The 24552-nt window shown below is 39.4% G+C and overlaps 1 protein-coding gene and 1 long non-coding RNA gene across 6 annotated transcripts; both read right to left on the bottom strand.

Annotated features, from left to right (window-relative positions):
* Positions 1-24084, bottom strand: LOC124257454 (metallo-beta-lactamase domain-containing protein 1-like). Of its 5 annotated transcripts, XM_046691516.1 has the most exons (7): positions 23764-23833; positions 23370-23459; positions 9953-10035; positions 9515-9613; positions 5839-6002; positions 4285-4399; positions 1-3703 (listed from the first exon to the last, which is right to left on the bottom strand). In XM_046691516.1, the coding sequence occupies exons 3-7, from the start codon at positions 10005-10007 to the stop codon at positions 3438-3440; spliced, it is 699 nt and encodes a 232-aa protein (XP_046547472.1). In that variant the 5' UTR covers positions 10008-10035; positions 23370-23459; positions 23764-23833; the 3' UTR covers positions 1-3437. The 5 variants fall into 5 exon arrangements, with proteins under 5 accessions (XP_046547472.1, XP_046547469.1, XP_046547468.1 ...); XM_046691513.1 differs by lacking the exons at positions 5839-6002; positions 23370-23459 and adding an exon at positions 8516-8679 and having other exon boundaries at positions 23753-24084; XM_046691512.1 differs by lacking the exon at positions 23370-23459 and having other exon boundaries at positions 23753-24059.
* LOC124257455 lies at positions 7788-8250 on the bottom strand. Its single transcript, XR_006893276.1, has 3 exons — positions 8206-8250; positions 7950-8129; positions 7788-7839 (listed from the first exon to the last, which is right to left on the bottom strand). It is a non-coding gene; the product is annotated as an uncharacterized LOC124257455 (long non-coding RNA).
* Positions 24085-24552: the final 468 nt, after the last annotated feature.

The raw sequence follows: 24552 nt of genomic DNA, 5'->3' as shown, positions 1-24552 counted from the left end.
ACAGTATGGAATATTTTACAAAATCTAGTTTAGAACAGTTGACTGAAGTAAACGGCTACATTTACACAAGGGTGTCTAAACTTGTGATGGGTAGTATAATTCCGGGTTAACGAACAAATGATTTTACCACTTGGCTAACCTAAACGCTCTTGGCATACAGAAGCCCACATCAACTGATTCTTCAGGTTAAATGCATATATTTTGATTGTTCTCTCTTCATGGTTCAGAAGACAAAAATATAATCATTACTATAATCAATACAGTCTGTTGTACAAGCAACACACTTGACAGCAGCCTGTAAATCTTCAAATCATCATCCAACAGCCTCCACTTGGTTGTCCAACATGTTGCGTTATCACATTGGTTTCATGAGCCTGATTTGAGGTGAAAGAGTAGGTTGTCATCTCTTCTGACAGGGCACACCCTGAAGACTAGGAGTAAGATCATGTCAACCAAGCCCCATCACCTGGGGTGATAGTATTTGGAAGCCAGTGATTATCCCCAGAACCATTTGGTCCATACCAACTTATGATTTTCGTAAAAGGCTAATGAACTTATCTTGTGACGTGACGTGGTTGATGGCGGCTGTCAAAAACAGAGTGAGTGAGTTTGGTTTTACATCGCTTTTACCATTATTCCAGCAATTTCACAACAATTTCATGGCGGGGAACACCAGAAATGGGCTTCACACATTGAACCCATGTGGGGAATCGAACCCGGGTCTTCAGCATGAGGAGCGAACGCTTTACCCACTAGGCTACCCCACCGCCTCTTTTGAATAAGATAACACTGGCCTGCATTAATTTGTGTTTCCTGTCTCAGACAGACACGGCTTCCGTTGTATTTCATGTGTATCACAACACTGAACAAATTGTTATAAACAATTTTACCCACTGCTATTAACATAAATCAGGTATTAATACGTTTGTTTCCTCGGTCGCACGCTTTAACCACTACGCTACCCCACCGCCCGTCAAGAACAGAGATTGTAGGCGGTTTATAAGCTATGTAAAATTAAAATCAGTCTGAAAGTTGGAACCACTGATCTGTGCAGTTTCCAACAACGACCAACCTTCCTTATTTGTGGCTACAGACGTCCATGATATGCACTTAGGCCTGTCTTTCTTCACTAAGATATGTAGTCATCTAACCCTACAACAGTGTTATGAAGACCAAACTGTGGTCCGTGGTGCCCAGTCGTCATATAATACATGAAATGTAGAACCGATGAGAATTACCTAAACATAATTCCCAAATTTTCAAAAGCACGACAGTCTGAATAGGTTAACTGAAAAATGATATCAGCTGACAAAGACCAAGGTCACACATTTTTTGTAGATCATAAGGTGTCAACACGTCAGTGGCATCTCCCCAAAACGAATGTTCCCCTTGAAAAAGGTGTAGTGAGGCGCACAAAATCAATTAGCACCTTTACATAGATCGTGTAACTGACTCAACAAATAGAATCAGGTTTAGGCAGTCATTGCAGCCTACTAGTGGTAGAGTATGACAACCACAGTCAAACATCACTTTGTCGAACTTGAAGAGATCTACGTAATTACTTTGACTTATCCGCGGTTTAACACAGATATATGAAATAGTGACTACGAACAAGCTGAAGGGGCCAAGTTTTCACTTTGAGACAATTGTTACTTGAGTAGGTATAAAACATCAAGATCTGACATAACAGGGTTTGACTGTACCAGTATCCATGATGATATTCACTGCCATTTCAAGGGTCCATGATTCGAGTTCACCCGCATGGAGTTAGTGCTGAACAGTTTAAAGCCAAACCATGTAACCAAAATATTAACACAAGCATAATACAAATAAACTTACAACAATAATTTCTTTAACAAAACAAACAATGTATATTAACTAATGTACATCATAAATATAATCAAAGGCTTTAGCTGAGCTTACCAGACAGATAGAACTGCCATACATCAAAACCATTCATCGTTGTCCTTTGAATAGCATTCTGATCAGTGATGTACAATACGTGAGCTAAGAATGATCCACCATGCATGTCAGGTACAAGTGCAACTTTTTTATGTCTAAAAATAACACCACTGAAATGTGTGTCCGTATGGCATGTGCCAGATGATATTTTTGACAAGTGTTCAAAATACTGTACTGCTATGATGTCATTTGCACAGAAAATACAATCTATTCATCAACCCTAAGAGAATCTGATACAGAATAAACAAAATAATGATGATCGAGCAGGCCAAATCTGTCAATGTGCCATTCCCTAATAACCCAGTTTCTATAATACATATTGGTTAGGATATTGCCGTTGTGGTTTGACACAATGTTCACTGGCTCCTTGATGTCTTTCAGGGTTTGTACTGACGCTATTATCTACTTTGAATGAACACAGGATCAGTCATATAGTACCTCAGAATCAGTTGTATAGCACCACAGCATCAGAGCATTGCACTTCTGTATCAGTTGTACTGTACCTCAGGATCAGCCATATAGTACCTCATCCGTTGAAATATCCTTATTTACACATTTTGGAGCAGTGTGAGCATGTACATTTGTGTGTATGAGAGAAGAGTGTGTGTGGTGAGTGCTTACATGTGCGTGCGGGTGTGTGTGAACAAATGTTTCTGAAAGAGTTTTCCAAGGGCACAGTTTCCTTACAAACAGGTTCTAGATAATGAAATAAAAACCACTCCATAGTAGAGTTGACGCAGTCAAACAAAGGACCAAGTTATCAAATGAAGGGTCAAGGAATCAAATGAAGGTCAAAATGAGTGAGAGAGTGGGTGAGTGAGTCTAGTTTCATGCCACTTTTAGCAATATTCCAGCAATATCATGGAGGGGACACCAGAAATGGGCTTCACACATTGTACCCATGTGGGGAATTGAACCCGGTCTTTGGCGTGATGGGTGAACACTTTAACCACTAGGCTACTCCACCGCCATGAAGGTCAAAGGACCAAATGAAGGACCAAGGTATCAAATGCAGAACCAAGGTATCACAAACAAAGGATCAAGGTATCAAATGCAGGACCAAGGTATCACAAACAAAGGATCAAGGTATCAAATGCAGAACCAAAGTATCACAAAGAAAGGATCAGGGTATCAAATGCAGGACCAAGGTATCAAAGGAAGGAAAAAGGTTGAATGCAGGGCTAAAGAACCAAATGAAGGATGAAGGTATTAAATAAAGGGACTATGGACCAAATACAGATACCAAACAATGGTGCTGGAAGACTAAATTGAGTAATGTCTGATTTTCATTCCTTGTTACAAGCCAGGTTATCTCTTGAACATAACCTGTACCTTAGTTTCCTGAAGTACATGTCATCTACAAGGTAGGAAACTAGCGGACAATCAGATGGCATAATCGGTGAAATCCTGCATCACAATGACCAACAAATTCTGTTCACAATTACTGGTGGACGTAAATGATGATGCTGAGGGGATCAGTCCTCCTCCTCCTCCCACACACTGTAGTCCTGGGACACGGCAAGGTCGCCCATCAACATGCCCATGTGTTCCTCATACACCACTACTCTCAGCTGCTTCTTGCTGTCGGGCGGCACCTGGAACATGGGGCCGTGGCCTGGCACGATGTAGTCAGCTTGGCGGAGCACAGCAATCCGGCTCTGTTCCTGCTGTTCCGGCTGCTCACTGTTCTCCTGCCACAGGTGCGGCTGGTCCAGGTCCTCGAACCTTTCAAACAGATCTCCTGCCAACATAAGGTGTTAGTTTGTCAACTGGGAGACATTGCATTGTTGTTTGGTTGCTCAAGAGAGGTCACATGCTAGTCGAAAGAAGTATATTGATAAGAAATGCAAGCTAAATTCTCAACTCTGTTTCAGGAGTATAATTTTGAAAAGTGATTTAAGAAACTGATTCTTTCAAAAAATGTGGTTTCTGATACTTCAGCGGTAGTAAAACTTTTCTCAAAAAAAAGCAGAGCTGTGTGTTAATATCAATTGTGACTGCTTTTTCTCAATGTTTCACCAAGTAAGAGTTATGTGAACTGTACACATGTACACATAAATGAAGGGGACTGCTGCCAGAGAGACTCAGTAAAGTACAGTAACACAGCACAATGTTCAGTCTATGTTATGTGCTGCTATACAGACGATACACACCATCTTTCTGTAGCAGGGCATGGAGATGATATCCTTACCTTGTCAGCTTGCTGACTGGGTTAACCTCTTTGGTCATGTGGACAAGGTGTCCGACTTGGGGTCAGAAGGTGGTCCGTGGTTCGAATCCCAGCACAGGACATTTTATGACCGCTACAGTTCAATGACTCACCTGTCACAGCCACAGTTCCCAGAGCTGTGTTCTTCACGATCACCGACACGTCAGAGCCGGTGTGGCCGGGGGTTGGGACGACCTCCACATGCTCATCTATTTCATAGGGAATGCCCTGAAACATGCCAATCACTCACTCACCATCACCTGGTCAAATGAAACTGATTTTCTACAATGAAATGTGAAAAGGTACACTGTAACACCTTCATTCTCTGTTGTGAACAGCAAACAATTTAATGATATTTTCTTGATTAACAAAACACATGTTAAAGAGAGAGTTCAAGTCATTGAGCTGTCATTCACATCAAGACTATCAATGGAGCATGGAATTCCATAAATAATTCCCCATGTAAGATTAACAATTCACATGTGGCATTCAATAATAGCCACTGATGTTAACATGGTAATCTTTCTTTGTTTATCATGATGTTCATCAGTGATAAGTTCTTCAGTTATATTTATTTCCAGTAATGAAAGGCCACAGGCCTGTAGTACAATGCATTTATAAATCAATATTTACACGCACAGATAATATACATGAAGAAGGGAAAATAGAAGTTACCAGAACAAAGCAATGAATCCCCACATGCAATTAATAACAGTTTAAAGGAAAAAATGATCATGCTAAAAGTAAGCAACTTGAAAATATCCAGTCAAAACATAAGAAGAAACATTTCTGTTAACTAGTGATATGAACTTATAACAAATACCAAATGCCACATATTAACCATTTTGATTATCCAGTGCATACATTCTCCATTCTGTTATGATCATGACCTTCCACCAACAATGGGGCAGGGACCCTTTCAAAATTACTTGAGATCATTTACAAAACTTAGGTCACACACTGAATGATAATATAAAACTGAAACTCAATCGACAGATTATTAATGCAGAATAACATCCACAATTTAAGTCTGTGGTACATAGGATGTTCCACATGGCATATTTCTCAGCACATCTAAACAGCCCATTTGTGACTTTTTGACTGGCATTTCAGAAGCTGGGAAGGACAATATAGACAAACTTTAAGGATACTAACATCTTTACTTTGTGAGTAGAACGTTTCGATGCAGATTCTTGTACCATCATTTTGATGCAGAAACCTGCTTGACAATAGAACAAGAATCTATATCGAAATGTCGAACTCACAACATATAGAAGTTGTTATCCATAAAGTTTGTCTATATAGCCCATTTGTGGTCATTGCTGTCAGCATGTTTCTTCTCAGGTGCTTGATGAGAACTGGAATTATCACATGATTTATACAAACTGTCATTTCGAAATATCTTTTTTAGGCTGTAACCACTGACAGTTATGCAGCCACGTTTTGTTGAGAATTCCTACATTCCCCGAACTTTCACTCAGTCCTTCACCACCTGAAAAGATCAGGGTTAGAATTGGTCTTCAGTAACCCATGCTTGTCATAAGAGGCAACTAACGGGATCGGGTGGTCAGACTCGCTGATTTGGTTGACACATGTCATCAGAATGGAGATGCGACCCACTGGACAATACAGGATGCAAATCGGTGATACATGTAAATCGGAGATACCTGCTGGAAGTCATGCATGATGTACTCATCACCAACACACATGTCGTACGACACTATGTGGATTGCTGTGGTGAAGAGATTCAAGTTTCCCACGTGATCCGAGTGTCCGTGTGTACACACACAATATTCAATCTTTTCTGGAGTCAAACCATTCTTACGTAAGCCTGAAAACAACATGCTGTTGTTAGTGTAGGTGACAGCCAATCACATCACTGGATAAACATGTTACCATACAGAGAAGACAAAGGCATGTTGCATGAAGAAATGAAACAGGAGGTTATAACCTCAACCCCAATGTTCAATCTCAGCACAAGTGTGGTTAAAAAGACACTTGACATCAAAGTGGCTTGTGCTAATGCAGACTTTTTAATTCAAACTGCAAGACATGTTTTATTGGATACTTGGAAAAAGTGACTGAAGTGCACATAAAATCATTTTGTGCTATGACTAGTGTTGGGAATTGGTTAAAATCTCATAATTGATGATCGGTTCATAACAACCAATCAATCATCGAAAATAATTGGTTAGCGTCATTTATGAAATTTGTTAATGCACATAAAAATAAGGAAAAAAACATGTAGTTCTTTTGGGTCTTTTTGGCAAAATTTCACATCTTTAAAGGATGACTAGTATGTTAGGAACATAACTATCTTGGAGCCTTTAAGATAAATTCAATCATGACTTGGAAAGAGCTTGTAGTGCTTACAAAATGTAACAGACAAAACCAACCGTGTGAAAACTATTGTTAATGAAAACAAGTGTTCCAAAATTGGTTGTGTTTGATTATGAGAAAATATGATCGATTGCTTTGTCGTTTAGTCACTATGACCAATCTTTGATTATTTCAATTAATCGGACCACCACTAGCTATGACCGTCTTTTGAGGGCTTCATTGATTCCTGCTACTGTTGTTTACAATCACAAAATGAAACACACACGATTACCACGAATGTACAAAGCTACTGTTAGTTAATGTAATGAACAACAATGACACAAAATGTTTAAAAACAAGCACAATATGCCCATATTAATTCCAACACAGAGATATGGAAATTGACAAATAGCTGTTGAAGTTGACTAGAGGTGTGACGAAACAGACATTTCACGATATGGAATTCGATACGATCTCGAATTACGATATGCTATCTTTAGTTATTTTCTTTAAAAATGTGTATTTTGATAGCAAGAAACAGTGTAAATTTTGACATAACCGTCAATTTCTAGTGAAAATTCACAATTTTAAGGTCAACGTTACATATCACGATACGAAAAAAAAGTATCAATATATTTATTGTCAGATAAAGTATCACAATTATCGATACTACGATATATCGTCACAGCTCTAAAGTTGACCGATTTTCACTGAAATCTATGAACAATTTAGGCAAGAGATTATATATATTTGAGAATACTGTAGGGCCTCACATTCTATAGATCCAGATGCTAAAGGAGAGCTATTCATATTTGACCTCATAACATGCTGCCTACTTGTGAAGAGCCTGTGAGGGATGCTAGGAGCTGACCTCAAGGGCTCCAGGAGATTGTTCTAATTACTGATGGGGTAAACCAGCAACAACTTCGAACTGTCTTCCGTCAGTAGTTAAACACTTGACTCCAACTGTCTGTCCATAAGCATGTTCAAAAAATGTTTCCCATACAAAAACTTTGTACTGAAATGAAATACATTCACATATAAATGATGGTATACTTTCTGTGGACCTCTGGAATGATGACATGCTCTCAGCCAGGCCATATGTTGTGATGTCTGTTTTTCCATTCTAGACAGCTTCATGACAGCCATGCAGGAATGTGGACAAGGTTCTGACTAGACACAGGTTGAATCAAAACCATATAAACAACGGTGACCTGACTAGACACAGGTTGAATCAGAACCATATAAACAACGGTGACCTGACTAGACACAGGTTGAATCTGAACCATATAAACAACGGTGACCTGACTAGACACAGGTTGAATATGAACCATTTAAACAACGGTGACCTGACTAGACACAGGTTGAATCAGAACCATTTAAACATGACGTGACTAGACTACAAGTTGAATTGAATCAAATCCATTTATTAATAACGAACCATATAAACAACAGTGACCTGACTAGACACAGGTTGAATCTGAACCATTTAAACAACGGTGACCTGACTAGACACAGGTTGAATCTGAACCATATAAACAACGGTGACCTGACTAGACACAGGTTGAATCAGAACCATTTAAACAACGGTGACCTGACTAGACACAGGTTGAATCTGAACCATTTAAACAACGGTGACCTGACTCCATTTACAATAACGACATTGACAGGTTGAATCAACCATTTACACAACGAACCATTTAAACAACAGTGACCTGACTAGACACAGGTTGAATCTGAACCATTTAAACAACGGTGACTAATCCAGGATTAGTGGAGATTTATCGGAATGTATACCCTGGAGATTATCGAGGATAGTGATGGAAATCACGAATCATGAAGCATACCGACTCCAGCATCAACACCTTGCCTCCCCATGTTATTCCCATCGATGTTAGGGTAAGCTCACTGTTTTTAATATCGAGACACATTAACATCAAAGCAGTTCACAGAAAATGTTAGTAGACAGGACAAGAAACCATCCAACAAAGCTGTGGGATGCAGTCTAGTTTTAAACAAGTTTACCTCTCCAAACTGATGGAGGAGAAAACGGTCCTTGACAGACACGTCGTACGACACGATGTGCAGTGCCCCAGGGAACAGGTTCAAGTTGCCTACTTTGTCCGTGTGGCCGTTGGTACACACAACATACTCAATGTGCTCCGGCAACAGGCTGTGCTCATGTAGGCCTGGCAGAACAAGATGCATGAAAAACCCAGGCCATGGATTTCACCTGACAGGTTATATCATACAATATTCTCTCTTTCTGTAAGCTACCATCAACGCTTGCTTTTAAATTCAGTCCAGCAACTCAGTCTGATCTCACTTTAGCCAAAACCAAAACATTCTGTGGTATCATGACGACAAATCTATGTTAATATCCAGCATTAATGTAAGAGATTGAAATTCTAAAAGAAAGTTTGCATTAATTTTCAGGATGAAATTGCTATGTCTTACAGAAATTTGGTAATTTCAAAAGCCAAATGTTGATAATTTCACTGCAGTAATTTTGAAAATTTCATAGAATTTTCGATAATGTAACTGCAGGCTTTTGATCATTTCATGCCAGACCTTTGATCAATTTACATCACAATGCTGATAATTACACAGGAGATCAAACCTACTTGGTTGTATTGACCACGTCATTACCTTGTTCACATCTACATGTTGCTAACATTTTGACTTCTTGTTCCTGGTTCAATCGCCCATGTGTGGTATATCAACAGCCCCAGACACAATTATTAGACAACTGCCAAGGTTAATGATTGTCTCCCTTTAAGATGTGGAAATTATCTCCCTTGAAAAAAGAAACCCCCCATCACCAATTATTAACAATTAACAGTCATCAGCAACTAGTATGTCTTTCTCATTGCTGCCTCCAAAGTATCTCACCATATTTAGTATGTAGTCTTCAGGCAACTGCGCAATAATATAGCGTATATTCTGAGAACATGTTGAAATAAACATGGAAAATGATGCATCTTGTATGAACAGAACATAGAGATCACATCCATGTGTCCTCACCTTCAATGATAAGGTCCTTGTCCCAGGGATTCCCTGTATCCACGAGGATGGTGTGTGCTCCTCGCAGAAGTGTGATGCTGCCACATGCCTTCTGGTGGCCTGGCAACAAAATAACTCATGAGACTGTTGCCAAGCAACAAATTTATATATATATCAACAATCAAAACATTAAATACTTAAAAGAATGAAGTCCTTATCATTTTTCTAATGTTATAAGTTATAGGCCCAGGTGTAAAATGTATTCAAGCACTTTTATCATCATGTTTTATTGCTTTATCAAGATCTGTGAACAGTCACCCCAATGTCATTAAAAATCACTCATGGGGAATTTCTTATTTGCTTACAATGAACTTTTTTCTACGTTGAAATAGACAAAGTACAATCCAACTTTTATCCATGATCGCGGACGTATTTCAGACCTACAGTCCTTGAACTGACCTGGTCCATCTTTGACACTGTATCCTTCCTTGAGAACGATCACCTCATACATCATGCAGTTGTCATAGCAACCAGGGAACAAACTGAAACATTTCAAAACACAACATGAATACACACAGAGCACTTTATCTATTTGTTACATATTGTCAATGGTGACAGAGGTGTGTGTGTGAGTGAGTGAATACCCTTAGTAATAATAGTAATATTTGAAATGCATGAAGACTGGGCTGTTTGTATGGATATTGTTTCAGTAAATATCTATACTTCCCATCAAAAGTTTAGACTCACTAGTGTAAATATAGCCACTTACTTCTGGCAACTGTTTTAAACTAAATTTTGCAAAATATTCCATACTGCTTAAAGGTACTGATTACACATGAACTGATGTATTGTAAAACAAATTTGTAACACTGAAAAGATTATTGTTATGAGTTCAATAAATGTTAAAAGCAGTGAAAATTGGCAAATTCTTAAGCAAACTTGACATCAAAATGTAACTGTTCACATGCATGATATTTGCACATGCTTTTCAGCAATTTGATGTATGAGCCTTGAGCAATTCATCTGCACAAGATTTGCAGTTGGTTCCCCAAGTTAGTGGAGAAATCAATCTTTGATGTAACCATATATATATACATAACATATAGTGAGTGCATTAAGCGAGTCTAAACTTTTGATGGGAAGTATAGATATTTACTGAAACAATATGTTAGCTGTCCATACAAACAGTAGCCCAGTCCGGCCATGCCTCAGTCATGAGGCCTGCAAATCGATTTTAGCAGCTAATGAGCCCTTGTGGGGGTCATTCTCACTTACCCAGCACCTTCTGTTTTAGGGTCCCAGTTCACAAGGGTTGAACAGTATTTGCACAAGCAAGCAAGCATAACTGTTAATCCCTAAAGTTGCTGGGTGAAGGAGAAGACCCCTTGTTGGCAGCAATGTAAGACAACTTCAGAAGCCTGAGATTAGTGCCCCTTTATGATAATCCCAGCTTCACAGAATAATCATACTACAGTGTACTTCTGTCAATACCGCACCAGTCGGGGACCAAATTAAAATGCCGGTTTTGACAGAGTGCCGGTTTAGCTAGGGTTCGCTTTATGACGCCTTGCGCACACGGAAGTTCGCTCGCATTGTCACTTTAGCATTAACAAGATGTTTGAATAAGAAACAAGGCAGTGTCTTAATGCACATTCATGTTGTTGAAATCATGAGGAAATCATTAAATAAACTGAAATCAACAATAACATTCATAAAAATTGTCAAACGTACATATAAAATTACTATTTCCATACTTTTGTGCGATCATGCAATGTAAGTCAAGTCACTGACAAATTACATCTCGGCTTTCACCGCCTCGCCTTGACGCCTCGGATAATGATGCTTAATGCGAAAATATATGCATGAAGCATTTTTTTGTCATAGGCCATAACCTAGCACGATATGTCCAATACGTTCCATAATTTACTTATAGGTAGCGATGTCTTTCTTAATATGTTCAGAATAGCATTATTTTACCCAAAACCTTTCGTCTTAATCTAAAAATTTTCGTTTACGAGGACGGTATCCATTTCCATAATATGATTGGCTGCTTAGGTCACGTGTCTGATTTTGACCAATCAATACCCTGATAAGCAGAGTGTAGTGGAAAAAGCATCGTTAGAAACCAATCTTTATCCAATAAAATCGCTTCTTACAAATGTGAAAATACTCTCGGCAAGAGTACAGTGATATTGTTGATGTTCAGAGCTTTAACGATACCAACCATCAAACGATTCGCCTTCTATGTAAGTGACTCGTGCCACTCACTAATTAACAAGAAACTGATTGACACTTCCCGCTTCTGAATAATCTCGAGTCAATACCCTCGCTGAATCAACAAAATATAAACACTTGATTGTTTATACGGTCAAACTGCCCATTACATGTATTGATTACTCAGGGTAAGTGTTACGCACCACTCACTGATTAACAAGATACTAATTAACACTTCCCGCTTCTGAATAATCTCGAGTCACAGCTTAATTGTGTTGTTACATCATTTGGACCTAACTGCATCAAAGGGTTGAGGCGCCTTCATGTGCCGGTTTTACAGATTCATTTTCATAACAACTTGTTCGTTGGGACTGAAAACAATGCCGATATCCTGAATAGACAGATGCCGGCGTTTACAGAAGTTTCTAAATGATAATAACGTGCATTTCTGCCGGACTGAAACTTTGTGCCGATGTAGACAGAGTGCCGGTGTTTACAGAGGCCGGTATTGACAGAGTCCACTGTATAGCCATCATACTAGAGCCACTATAGGATATGGTCACCGCCCAACCCTGACCCTGACAGCTGCAATTCTAAAAGTATTGGCAATGGTATAAGAATACATGTGTTTTAGTATTACACTTAAAATGACTTAGAGGAAAGGATTATTGCTAAACAAGCTAAAAATAGTTACAAAATAAGGTGGCTTAACGATACTATGATCGCAATCACATTGTTTTCAAGGATATTTCAATATCAACAAAATGTCAATCTGTAGCCAATGTAGGAATCATGTAATCATCAATGCACTGGACCAGGTGGTCTGGACAGGTTGGGAAACCTACCGACCGCCAATAAAAGTGCTGAACAGGATATTATAGGCCGCTCTGCCTATTTTACTATAGGCCGATCGGGCTATATTTGACCATTATTATTATTATTTCACAAACTATCAATTTTAGCAATCTAAAATGGTTTTATATGATCATTGAGATGAATAGTTAATGGACCTCCTCAGCTTGAACAAAATAAGTTTTGGACAAAATGGAAATAAATTTCATGTTCAGGAAAAGATGTTTCATTAAGAACACAATTTTGCACAGATTTTCATTTTGAAAGCTAAAACTGAAATTCTATGTTATTAATTTTCAGTGAAAATTGTCAAAATTATTATAGACTTATATTTAATTAGCTATTTCCAAACTCCTTTATTATATGATGAAAATTCTCAAAAAGGGTTTGCATGAAAACCTTAGGACATCAAAACTTGAATGATGTTAATATCCTCATCTTGAGCGAAATGCACCACTTTAAATTTATTTTGATAAATATCATAATTAAAGGCCAATCAGCCTATAGCAAAGTAGGCGAACGGCCCATTATATCCCGCTTGGCCTATTGGGCGTCGTTAGGTTTCCCCAACCTGCTGGACTTTGGGCCAGACACTGTTAGTTATAGACCCGCTCCATGGCTGGAATAATGGTGAGTGCAGCGTAAAATACAAACAGACACTAAAACAAACTGAGACATTGAGAGAGTAAGTGGTAACAATAACAGTAGGGACCGCATCCGCCGCTTAGGGGCTAGTGTCGCTATTTTTAGAATTGCTGGACGATTTTGGGCTACGGACAGGCCGACGTTTAAGGTCCAAATACACATATTTGGACTAATGCGTATGTATGATGTATGCGCGATGTTCCTTGATGGTATTGCGTTGTACACATGTTCCGTCGCGCCAGATTTTGCAAAACTAACATCTGGCAATGAAAGATGAAGAAACGACGGTAACTTGAACTTTGCTCTTTTTTAAACGTATGTCAAATATTGTAAAAAGATTTATTTTCTTGAAGTATGGGCAAATACGCTCAATATAATTATTAATGTACACGCACAAAAAGTTTGGTATTTTTAGGAAGTATATAACTTACTGAAATGAGACCTTAAACTTTTCTTGTGTCATTGCCGCGAATCAGCATACCTCGGTCATTTAGAGTTATCTGCCCTTGATATTAAGCGGGAAAGTAGATGCAGATATTCAGCTATATTTTCACAGCGAAAGTTTTTTTGTTTTTTTTTATAAATAACGCCTTTGTTTATCAAGTTTCCTGGATTCTCCTGATCATAGAACATTGTTAGTGTTGTGGTAATCATATTTGAGCAAGTTACTCTGAACTGAAGTAGAAATTAACAGGAATTTCTCACTCTTGTTTTGTTTACAAATTACAATTTAGTAACCATGGTAACCTGAGTATGATTTTTTCAAACTATACGCATGTAAACAATCCCCGTCTCTTAGCAAAGACAAGGCTCATTACATGTTCATTTTAGTGTGTCAAAATAGTGCATAACATTTCACAAATTATTAATGATCCTTCCATCATACATTCATTCTGGTTTTCAATAACTATAAAAGTCAGCTTTAAGTGAACACAGTAAAAAACAACATTATCATACACGCAAGTGTTACATTGGTGGATCCAGAGGGGGAGTTCACCCCCCCCCCAACATTTTGAAAGAGGAGTCTGTATGTGAACACCCAAACCCACACCCCTCTCCTTTCAAAATTCAGGGGGGGGCTGAACTCCCCCTCTGGATCTGCCAATGTAACACTTGCGTGTATGATAATGGGTTTTTATACTGTTATGACTTAAAGGTCACGAGCAACCAACAAATCAAACATAATTAAAACACAATTATCACTTTATTCATGACATATAATATACATTGCTGGTTATGAAAAACATATAAACAAAATTATAAGCCGCACAACGCAGATCAAAAGTGCAATATTGTGTACTTGGGTTTACTTCCCCAGAAACGAAGCAGCCGGATACAGAACCCAGTCAGAGCGGGTGGGTGTGCACTCAAGTGTAATAATAATAATAATAAGTGTTTTGTATAGCGCACAAATCAAACTGCAAGGCAATTTCTCTAGGCTTAAAAAGATAGAGTGATCTGAAGAAAGGATTAAAGTTCATAAGCTTGTTTAAAAAGGAAAGTTTTCAGTTGGGACTGGAAAGATTCCACGGACGCGGCTTGTCGGATGTGAAGAGGCAGTGAGTTCCAGAAAAGGGGAGCTGTGTAAGAGAACTGTCTATGTCCATATGACTTTAATCTGACCTTGGGGACATTCAACTGACAATTAGAACTTGATCTTAAAAGCCGTGGTGGGACATATTCACTGAGGAGATCTTTCAGATAGATTGGAGCTTTGTCATGGAGGCACTTGAAAGCAAGAGTGAGGATTTTATATTCTATTCTCTGTTTCAGGGGCAGCCAATGTAAGCGTGATCAGCAATGGTGTAATGTGACTGCGCTTGTTGACTCGGCAAATCAATCGCACCGCAGAGTTCTGAATCCTCTGGAGCTTGGACAATAGATCTTGGCGGATATTTACAAGAAGACTGCAGCAATAATCCAAACGCGAGAGAACAAGTGAACTAACTAGGTGGTGAGCTGCATCAAATGTCAGAATATCACTTAATGGAAGCAATATTTCTGAGATGAAAATAGCATGACTTACAAACAGAGTTTACGCGTGTTTCCATGGATAAATTTGAGTCTAGAAAAACACCAAGGTCTTTCACGGAATCACTGAAAGGAACTTTCTCATTACCCACTACCAACGAAGACACATCCACCTTAGCAGTGCTACTGGGTGATCCACACAGCAAAACCTCGGTCTTACTGTCATTTAATCTCAGCTTCCTTTGTATCATCCATGCTTTGGAGTCAAGGATACAGTCTTCGATTATAGACATATCGGGCTGGAAGTGAGTCCGGGTTTAGTGGAACGCAACAGCTGGGTGTCATCAGCATATGACTCGTGACATCACAACATGATGCCTAATGATATTGCCGAGATTCTTCATATAGAGTGAAAAGAGAATGGGCCCAAGAACGGAACCTTGTGGCACTCGTGATGTAAGCTGATGCGCATTAACGATTTCACGCCTTGAATGACCACAGATTGTGTCCTATTATTGAGGTATGAGACAAACCATCCAAGAGCTGTGCCATGAATACCAAATTCTGTTTTCAGACACTCAGTTAATTGAACATGGTCAATGGTATCAAAAGCAGCTGATAAATCAAGCAGCGCTTAAAACTGTAACATAGCCCGCATCAGCTGCAGCAAGAAGTCTCTCCATCACATGCAGAAGTACAGTCTCTGTGGAATGATCGAGCGATATGCAGACTGATGCACGCCATAGAGATCATTCACGGTCAAGTGATCAACAAGGCACCTTTGATTGCCTTCTCAAGCAATTTTGATATGAAGGATAAATTAGAGACAGGCCTATAGTTCGATAGTGTGTCAGCGCCTAAGCCAGGCTTTTTCAGGAGTGGCTTAACAACAGCCACCTTCAGACACTTGGGGACACATCCGAAGATAAACTGCTGTTTATTATCCGTGTGATCACTGGAAGCAAAACATCAATGAACTCAAGAACAAATCGTGTTGGTGCTGCTGATCCAACATACAAAATGTTGGTCTTGCTGATGTTAAAAGCTTTAGGACCTCTGCATCTGAAAATGGTGCAAAAGCACTGATGAAGTGTACTTTGACCCAATGGCGCTGGTTCATGATGCGTACAGGTATATCCAATGAATCAAGTTCATTTCCGAATCTTGCAGATTTTGTCAACAAAAAGCTATTGAAGTTATCCACAAGTTCCCCCAGATCAGACGCCTGTGTAACGGCTGGTTCATTTGCAGATGCCCTCACGCTCATTGTGTGTGTATATATAGAGATGTTGGGTCTTGTAAATACATGCTCATTTTTGTATAACATTTTGCAATCAACAGACATCATAACATGTCATGTGTTGAAGTATCACACCTGCCTGTCTGTGTAATTACATAATATGACAGAGACCTAACTCGGGCCATAAATCAATGCATTTTGTTTATGGTGTATAGCCTGATTGGTGTTAAGTTCAAATTCGTATGTGGTCAGTGATAGCAGCTGTGTATTGAATATTGTCATTAGCAGACAGGCAGGCAGGCAGACACACAGGTGACAATAAAACAAGACATTGAGTTTTGTCTGTGACAACGACATATCTATATCACAGTTAGAAATTCTGTCAACGCTTAAATAATGACATTGCTTTTAAGCATCGAACTGAGAAAGTGACTCGTAAGAAGAACGCGGTGGTGAAATAGACAAATGAAATTATATAAACAGTTAATTTACTGTCATAACATATAAAACCTCACGCCTGTGAGATATCAACAAAACATTAGAAAAATAGCTCACACCAAAGCCTTCACCGGTATTCACCAGACAACCTCGGCTTCCAAGCTGCTAACCTATTTCACTGGCAAGACGCATATGAGGGCAGCCCAGCTGTTGAAACCAGTTTTCCTAAAAGTCGGGTGGATTGTAAAATCGTGGTACCTACTACGTAATAATTTAATTTTACAAAGAATTGTTATGACTGTTTATGATAACATGATTGCTCCTACAAAGAGAAGCTAGATACTGGAAACACAAGGCTTTGAAGAACAGTGCAAATGCCACAATGCATCAAGATAAAATTCATTTGAGCTGTTTCAAACTCTGAAACGTATTTGTCCATATCATTTTCACAATGATTCTAAGCTGATGTCATGTGTATGTATTTGGTCTTAGCAGTGCTGATGTCTTGTCTTGATGTTTAATTGTACACTCAAGTATTTTCTTCACGTATTTCTGAAACAGATGGGAAACATCCAGGACCAGTGCTGAAACTGAAAGATAGTTAGACAATGAAGTGACTGAAAAGAACGTTTTGTTATGTGTATGATCCTCTTTGTGTGAGGTTTCATTTCAAGTATACTCTGAACATAAGTGTCAAATCATGTAATATATTTGGATTATGGACAACTTTCAACAATTATATGAACTATTTACTGCATTCAAGACAGAACTGCGACATGTATACAACAAGCAATCATTATGTTTTTTTAATATTTTAAAAATATGCTCCGATTTGTCTTATCTTTAAAAATAATTTTCAAGAATCAAATGAGTTTTTATTAATATGATTTCATTTTGAAGTTTACTCAATAGTAAAGAGGAATTTTGAGAAGTAGTTTTGGCTCAAAGTAAAAGCAACATGATAAAAATTGTACTTTTGTTCTTGAATGCATGTAAATAGACATGAATAGGGTGAAGAAATATTATTCGGCTAGAATGCACTTTACTGGGCGCAGCCCTCACTGCTCCCTTTACGATCCTTAGGGTTAGGGTATGGGACCCTTTACGATCCTTAGGATTAGGGTTTAGGGTTAGGCACCCTTTACTATCCTTGGGGTTAGGCACCCTTTACTATCCTTGGGGTTAGCCACCCTTTACGATCCTTGGGGTTAGGCACCCTTTACGATCTTTAGGGTTAGGGTATGGGACCCTTTACGATCCTTAGGATTAGGGTTTAGGGTTAGGCACCCTTTACTATCCTTTTGGGGTTAGGCACCCTTTACTATCCTTGGGGTTAGCCACCCTTTACGATGTAGTGTTTGTGCTTATTGTCCGGTTTACATTATATTCTCCTCCGCTTATTAAAGAGAACGGAAATGTATCTGGGCGCATGAGCAGCCTGAATGGGCAGACAAGTAAAGCGCGGGAGCTGTGAACACGCGTTGTTGTTTTGTGTTGAACATAACGGACTTAAATGGGAGCGCACTCAAGTGGCAACACCACATGAATGGCGGCGCAGGATAGTTCTAGTTCTAGCCATCTATGACGACGGGTTAAATTTGGTGACATTGGACACCTTCACAGTTTCGACTGTAGTGAGACTTCAAGTCTGGGACCACGCTGGATGGAAGATGGCTGCGCCAGCTGAAATGCAGACGGGCGGAATTAAGAACATTGAACAACGAAAAGCTTCATACAGCTGGTATGCCAGTTCAAGATATCTTCTTTACTCTTCAACTCGGTGGTTCAGCTGATAATAACGCCACGACAGAACGGTAACTACATTAAATGGCTACTTTTACCCAGAATGAATGTGCCCCACGAGACGCGGTTTCGGGTCCATGTCGCAGTCAGATGGTGAGACTGTGGTACAGTTTGTAACACGCTTGAGACAGCAAACGGAGAATTGTGAATTTGGTGACATTGGTCAAGTGGATGAAAAAGAATTAGGGACCAAGTGATAGAAAAGTGTATTTCAAACTTTGAGGAGGAAGTTGTTGGAGAAAAGTGGATTGACTTTGGACCAGTTGATAGAGATGGCACAGGTGTTTGAGGATTCGGATCTAGAGGTGAAATCTTCACTGATGGTCATGAAGTAAAAATGTTGTTGGAACTTCTAAAAAGGTCTGTGAACCAGGGAACATACCCAAGGAAAGGGAAAACTGAAGTGACATGTTATCGCTGTGGGAGGACAGGTCATATGTCAAGGGATAGTGAGTGTCCAGCTCGTGGGAAGACATGTCGTCAGAGGTGCAGAGCTGTAGGACATTTTGAAAAGTTTGTAAGACAAAGTTTGGACGGAAACCTAGAAGAGGTAAGCCAATAGGTATGATACCGCTAAACAGGCTTCTACAGGATAAGGATGAGGAGTCTTGTGTAGATGACACAAATTATGCATTTGTTGTTAATGAGGTGGAAGTACATGATGGTAGAATTCAGGTAGAGGTAGGAATGTGAACATACCAATGCTCATAGACTCAGGTTCATCATGTAACATAGTAGGATTGTCAACATGGAGAGACATGAAAGCAAAGGACATAATTTGTGATTCCAAAAGGAAACAAAGCCAGTATTTCCATATGGGGTGGATATGGCATTACCAGTTGCAGGAACTTTTAAGGCAGATATTAAAGCTGGTGAGATGACACTGAATGAGGTGGAATTCATTGTCGCTAAGAGGGATGGTCCTTCTCTCTTGGTAGAAAGACATCACAGAAACTAGGAGTTTTGAAACTGGGAAACAGTGTTAACTCACTACATACAACTATAGACTTTGTGAAAGCCTTCCAGAGTGTTTTGAAGGTTTTGGCAAATTGAAAGATTACCAGTTGAACATTCCTATAGATAGCTCAGTGCAACCAGTAATACAGAATCTAAGAAGTGTACCCTATCACTTGAGAGAAAGATTGAGCCAGAAATTAGAGGAACTTGAGAAACTGGACATTATAGAGAAAGTTGATGAACTAAGCTAAATGGGTTTCACCCATAGTGATTGTTCCAAGCCCGGAAAGATATACGGGTGTGTGTGGACATGAGAGTGGCTAATCAAGCAGTTATGAGAGTGCGACATCCTATGCCGACAATAGATGATGTCCTTCATGATCTAAGTAAGAGTACTGTCTTCAGTAAATTGGATATCAAGGGCATATCACCAGATTGAGCTTTGCGCCAGAGTCTCGCCACATCACAACTTTCTGTACACATCAGGGATTGTACCATTACAAGAGACTTCTGTTTGGAATTTCATGTGCACCAAGCTCTATCAGAAGATATTACAACAAATTCTACAGAGATGTGAAGGGGTACGCAACATCATGGATCTATATCATTGTGCACGCCAAGTGTTGAAGAACATGATAAAAGGATGGCTCATGTTCTGCAAGTTCTCAAAGACAAGGGACTTACATTGAACTGGATAAGTGTCAGTTCAGGAAGGAGAACTTACAATTTCTTGGACATGTTTTGTCCTAAACAGGATTAAGTCCTGCTGAAGCCAAGGTTGCAGCTGTTAAAGAAGCAAGAGCACTTACTACAGCCCAAGAAGTCAGGAGTTTTCTTGGTCTCGCGAATTTCAATGGGAGATTCATTGAAAACATGGCTACTATTTCAACCACTGCGAAACTGACACGAAGAATAATGTTTTCGTGATGGGGAAGTGAACAGAAAACAGCATTTGATACATTCAAGAAACGTTGACTAGCACAAGTGTAATTTTGCATACTTTGACAAGGAGGCACCTACTCAGATAATCACAGATGCTAGTCCGGGTCGGGCTAGGTGCGGTTCTTGTGCAACAGCAAGATGGTGTTCATCGTGGTGATATGCTATGCAAGCAAAAGTTTGACTGATGTAGAAAAACGCTTACTCACAAACTGAGAAAGAGGCTTTAGCCTTGGTATGGGCATGTGAACGCATTACATGCTTACCTGTATGGAGCCCATTTTGAAATTTAACAGATCACAAACCACTGCAGTTCATACATGCTATCCGCTCAAGGCCATGTCCTAGAATTGAACGCTGGGTGCTGGGGATGCAAGCCTATGATTACAGTGTTAAGTACATTAAAGGAGAGAACAATATTGCTGACTGTCTTTCTAGACTACTGAGGTCAAATCAACAAACTGCGGCGACAAGGAATTCAAGTGAAGCCGACGAGTATGTTCGATTCGTCGATCTGAATCAACGCCAGCAGCCTTGACAACTAGTGATGTTGAAAATGCATCTGAATCGGACAGTGAACTGAAAGTAATCAGGGACTGCTTATTATCAGGCAGATGGCATGTGATGACAAATGTGAAATACATTCCTGTGAGACATGAACTCTCAGCGATTGAAAGGTTGTTCTTCGGGAACTAGATTAGTTATTCCTATGTGCCTCTGTGGACAAGGTGTTGTGTTTGGCTCATGAAGGTCACCCAGGGTGGTGAAAATGAAACAGAGACTGAGAACCAAAGCATGGTGGCCAGGTATTGATGCACAAGCTGAAGCACACTGCAAGTCATGTCATGGATGTCAAGTTGTATCGAGTCCAAATCCTCCCCTACATTGTTTCCGCCAACAACTTTACCATCACTACCGCGGGCAACATTTGGGCAGCTGATCTCCTCGACCGCTGCCCTCGAGATAACATTCTAGTGGTAGTGGACTATTACAGTAGATTTTTTAACTTTACATTCTGAAGAAAGTTTCAACGGATGCCATCATTGGCTGTTTGAAAAGGCTTTTCTTACACATGGTTTGCCTTATACACTGAAAACAGACAATGGTCCACAGTTCATCAGTGGCAGTTTTGAGGACTTTATGAAACAAGAGGGAATAATCCAAAAACACATCCACACCTTCTTGGCCCCAGCAAATGGAGAGGTCGAGAGACAGAACAAGTCACTGCTGAAGATATTGAGGATTTCAGGTGGAAGAGAAAAATTGGAAACAGGAATTGCAACATTTCCTCATGATGTACAGAAGTACGCGATTCATCTACTGGAAAAGCACCAGCTGAGATGCTCTTTGGTAGAAATATTAGGACAAAATTGCCAGAATTGGTTGACTCCCGGTATTGATCGACTTTATGTCCGAGACTTCGACTCTGTACAAAAGATGAAAGGGAAGGATTATGCTGATCTGAAGCTGATGTGCTCAACATACTCCAATACAGACAGGGGATAAAGTGCTCGTTAGACAACATCGCGGAGAACAAGTTAAGCAGTAATTTCCATCCTCAACCTTGTACAGTAGTGAACAGGTATGGGAATGCAGTTGATCTGGAATCTAGTACAGGTGGCATGTATAGACGACATGTTACTCATGTTAAAAAGTATGTGTCAAAACCAGATGGTGATGTGAAGAACACTAACAGTCATGTTTCTAGTCAACATCGTGGTGTTGTCTGAGACAGCAGAGGTAATGAGATACAAGTGTTTCTAAAGTAACAGACATTGACAGTACCCCGGTGCAGCAAAACAGGAAGTAACTCAGAGACCTACAAGAATAAGAGAGCCTCCTAAAAGATTTGGAGACTTTGTGCTGGGTTATGTGAACTCATAAGTGACAATTCAAGGAACAATTGTTTCAAGGAACAATACAGACAGATGGAATTAAAAATGTAAACTTGAGAATATATTTTAACTTTAATTTATATCAGAAGGTATGCTTATTTTATGTAGACCTACAGAAATTGTGGAATTTGTTTTGTTACAGTATTGCTTTATCATATTTTGGGTAATGTAATTTCTGGATAAGACTTCTAAATATAGGTTTAGGTAGATTTCCATCCAAGATTGGTTTTATGATTTCTCAACATGTTGAAGTCAAGTGGTATTGAAATAATGGAGGTTGTAAATTTAATTTGGCATTATTAACATCTGAATGTTAATCTTTAATTTTATTATCTAAGTGTTATGATAGTAATCATTCATTTCTTGAAAAAAAAAAGGAGGGATGTAGTGTTTGTGCTTATTGTCCCGTATGGTCCGGGTTTACATTATATTCTCCGCTTATTAAAGAGAACGGAAATGTATCTGGCGCATGAGCAGCCTGAATGGGCAGACAAGTAAAGTGCGCGGAGCTGTGAACACGCGTTGTTGTTTTGTGTTGAACATAACGGACTTAAATGGGAGCGCACTAAGTGGCAACACCACATACGCATCCTTAGGGTTAGGGGTAAGGGTTAGGTTAGGGAAACCACAGAAGCACTAATTAATCTGAAAAAGTGCGCCCGGTAAAGTGCAGTACTCCCTATTATTCTTAACTAAAAGTGACAACATTCAGTGATACTATGTGCATAATTGCTTAGAAGAAAATATAATATGATAATAAACATGATTTTGTGACTTGATATTGTCTGTCATTGTCTCACGATATTGGCATGAAGACACATACCAGTAGTTAACAAAATTATGAATATTTTTAAAGGAAACTTTGGGGAAATATGCAACATCTGCTCAAGAGACTGGAACAGTTTTTTCCATGAAAACTTACATTTCCTTGGAGCAGTTGAGTGGCCAAAATTGTTTTTAAAAATGAGAAAATGGGTGACGTCAGCAGTTCCGCTTTGGGGACCTCTGTGGGCTAAAGCACGTACATGTTTGTAAAAGAAACATCATTTATTTACTTCTCAGTGGTTACTAGACCTTAAAAAAATAGGCCAAAAAATATTCCTTATATTTAAAAATTTGGTGTGCGGTCCCTACTAACAGTGGAGAGCGTCAACAGTGACCGGTTCAGTTGTTGTATTGACACTCGCGAAGCTCAGTTTTCATGACAGAAACATTTACTCTGAAAAATTGACAACCCACGTAGCAGTTGGGTACCATTTTTCAAAAACCTGACCTCGACGCTAATGTACACCCAAACATCATTACCCAGAACTTACGTGTCTGCAGGTTCCAAACAACGTTTTCTCGATTTCACTTCGCGAAACTTCTCGACAAAATGGAGTTACCTGCTCTTGATCCATGACTCCTTACAGCAGCTTTGAGGCGAGGTCATGCACAGAGTATATCGGGATGGATATGAAGGATATAATGGTCTTTTTGCAGCGGCATTATTTCAATCCATGCCGTGCTACCATATCTGTAGCCAGCTGTTAATACGATTATATACTTCCGCACACAGCAATAACGGCTTCGTATTTTTTTTGCATCAATGAAGTTCACTTAGGTAAGACGAATCTTAATTTTTATGTAAAATTGCATATAATACAACAATTACCGCGCCCTTCTTGTCATCCATGATTTATCGTATAAGCCCTACACCGTTGTATTTGTCATCATTCACCGATGCCCTGTTGATGACTTTATTACAAGTACTAATTACTGGTGCAGTACGCGGATGACCTAGACTGTGCAAAATAACCCAGTAAAGTTTCCCCCTGTCTCTGACGGTGTCAAGGTGTCACGCCATCGGTGCTTCTCATTTAGCTTTTCTCACGTTTAGTGTAATTATACAATGTAAGACTGGTTATAAAATGTTTGATCAAGTGAATGTATTACATGTTATGTAATATGTACGTGGCAGTGCAGCAAGTGAGGAATGGCCAGATGAGTTGCCCCAAAACCCAATCAAAGGATTATCCGACAATACGTTACTTGATTAAACACTGTTAGCTTGCACGGTCCATTTGTCAAAAGTGTATATGTATGTAGGTTTGCTTGAGCAGACG

Source organism: Haliotis rubra, unplaced genomic scaffold (genome assembly GCF_003918875.1).
Source record: "Haliotis rubra isolate DU_JTF1 unplaced genomic scaffold, ASM391887v1 Scf660, whole genome shotgun sequence".
Classification (NCBI taxonomy): Eukaryota; Metazoa; Mollusca; class Gastropoda; order Lepetellida; family Haliotidae; genus Haliotis; species Haliotis rubra.
The sequence above is the reverse complement of the archived record's forward strand: the minus strand, read 5'-3'. Positions and strand labels throughout refer to the sequence as shown.

Excerpts from the sequence above, each read along its gene's own strand:
- LOC124257454 (XM_046691513.1), bottom strand. The coding sequence starts at position 23,847 with ATGGATCAAGAGCAGGTAACTCCATTTTGTCGAGAAGTTTCGCGAAGT. Across the intron at positions 10,036-23,752 it reads TGCAGACACGTAAGTTCTGG|TTTGTTCCCTGGTTGCTATG; the intron begins GTAATGATGTTT and ends GAAATGTTTCAG. Across the intron at positions 9,614-9,952 it reads CAGTGTCAAAGATGGACCAG|GCCACCAGAAGGCATGTGGC; the intron begins GTCAGTTCAAGG and ends TTTTGTTGCCAG.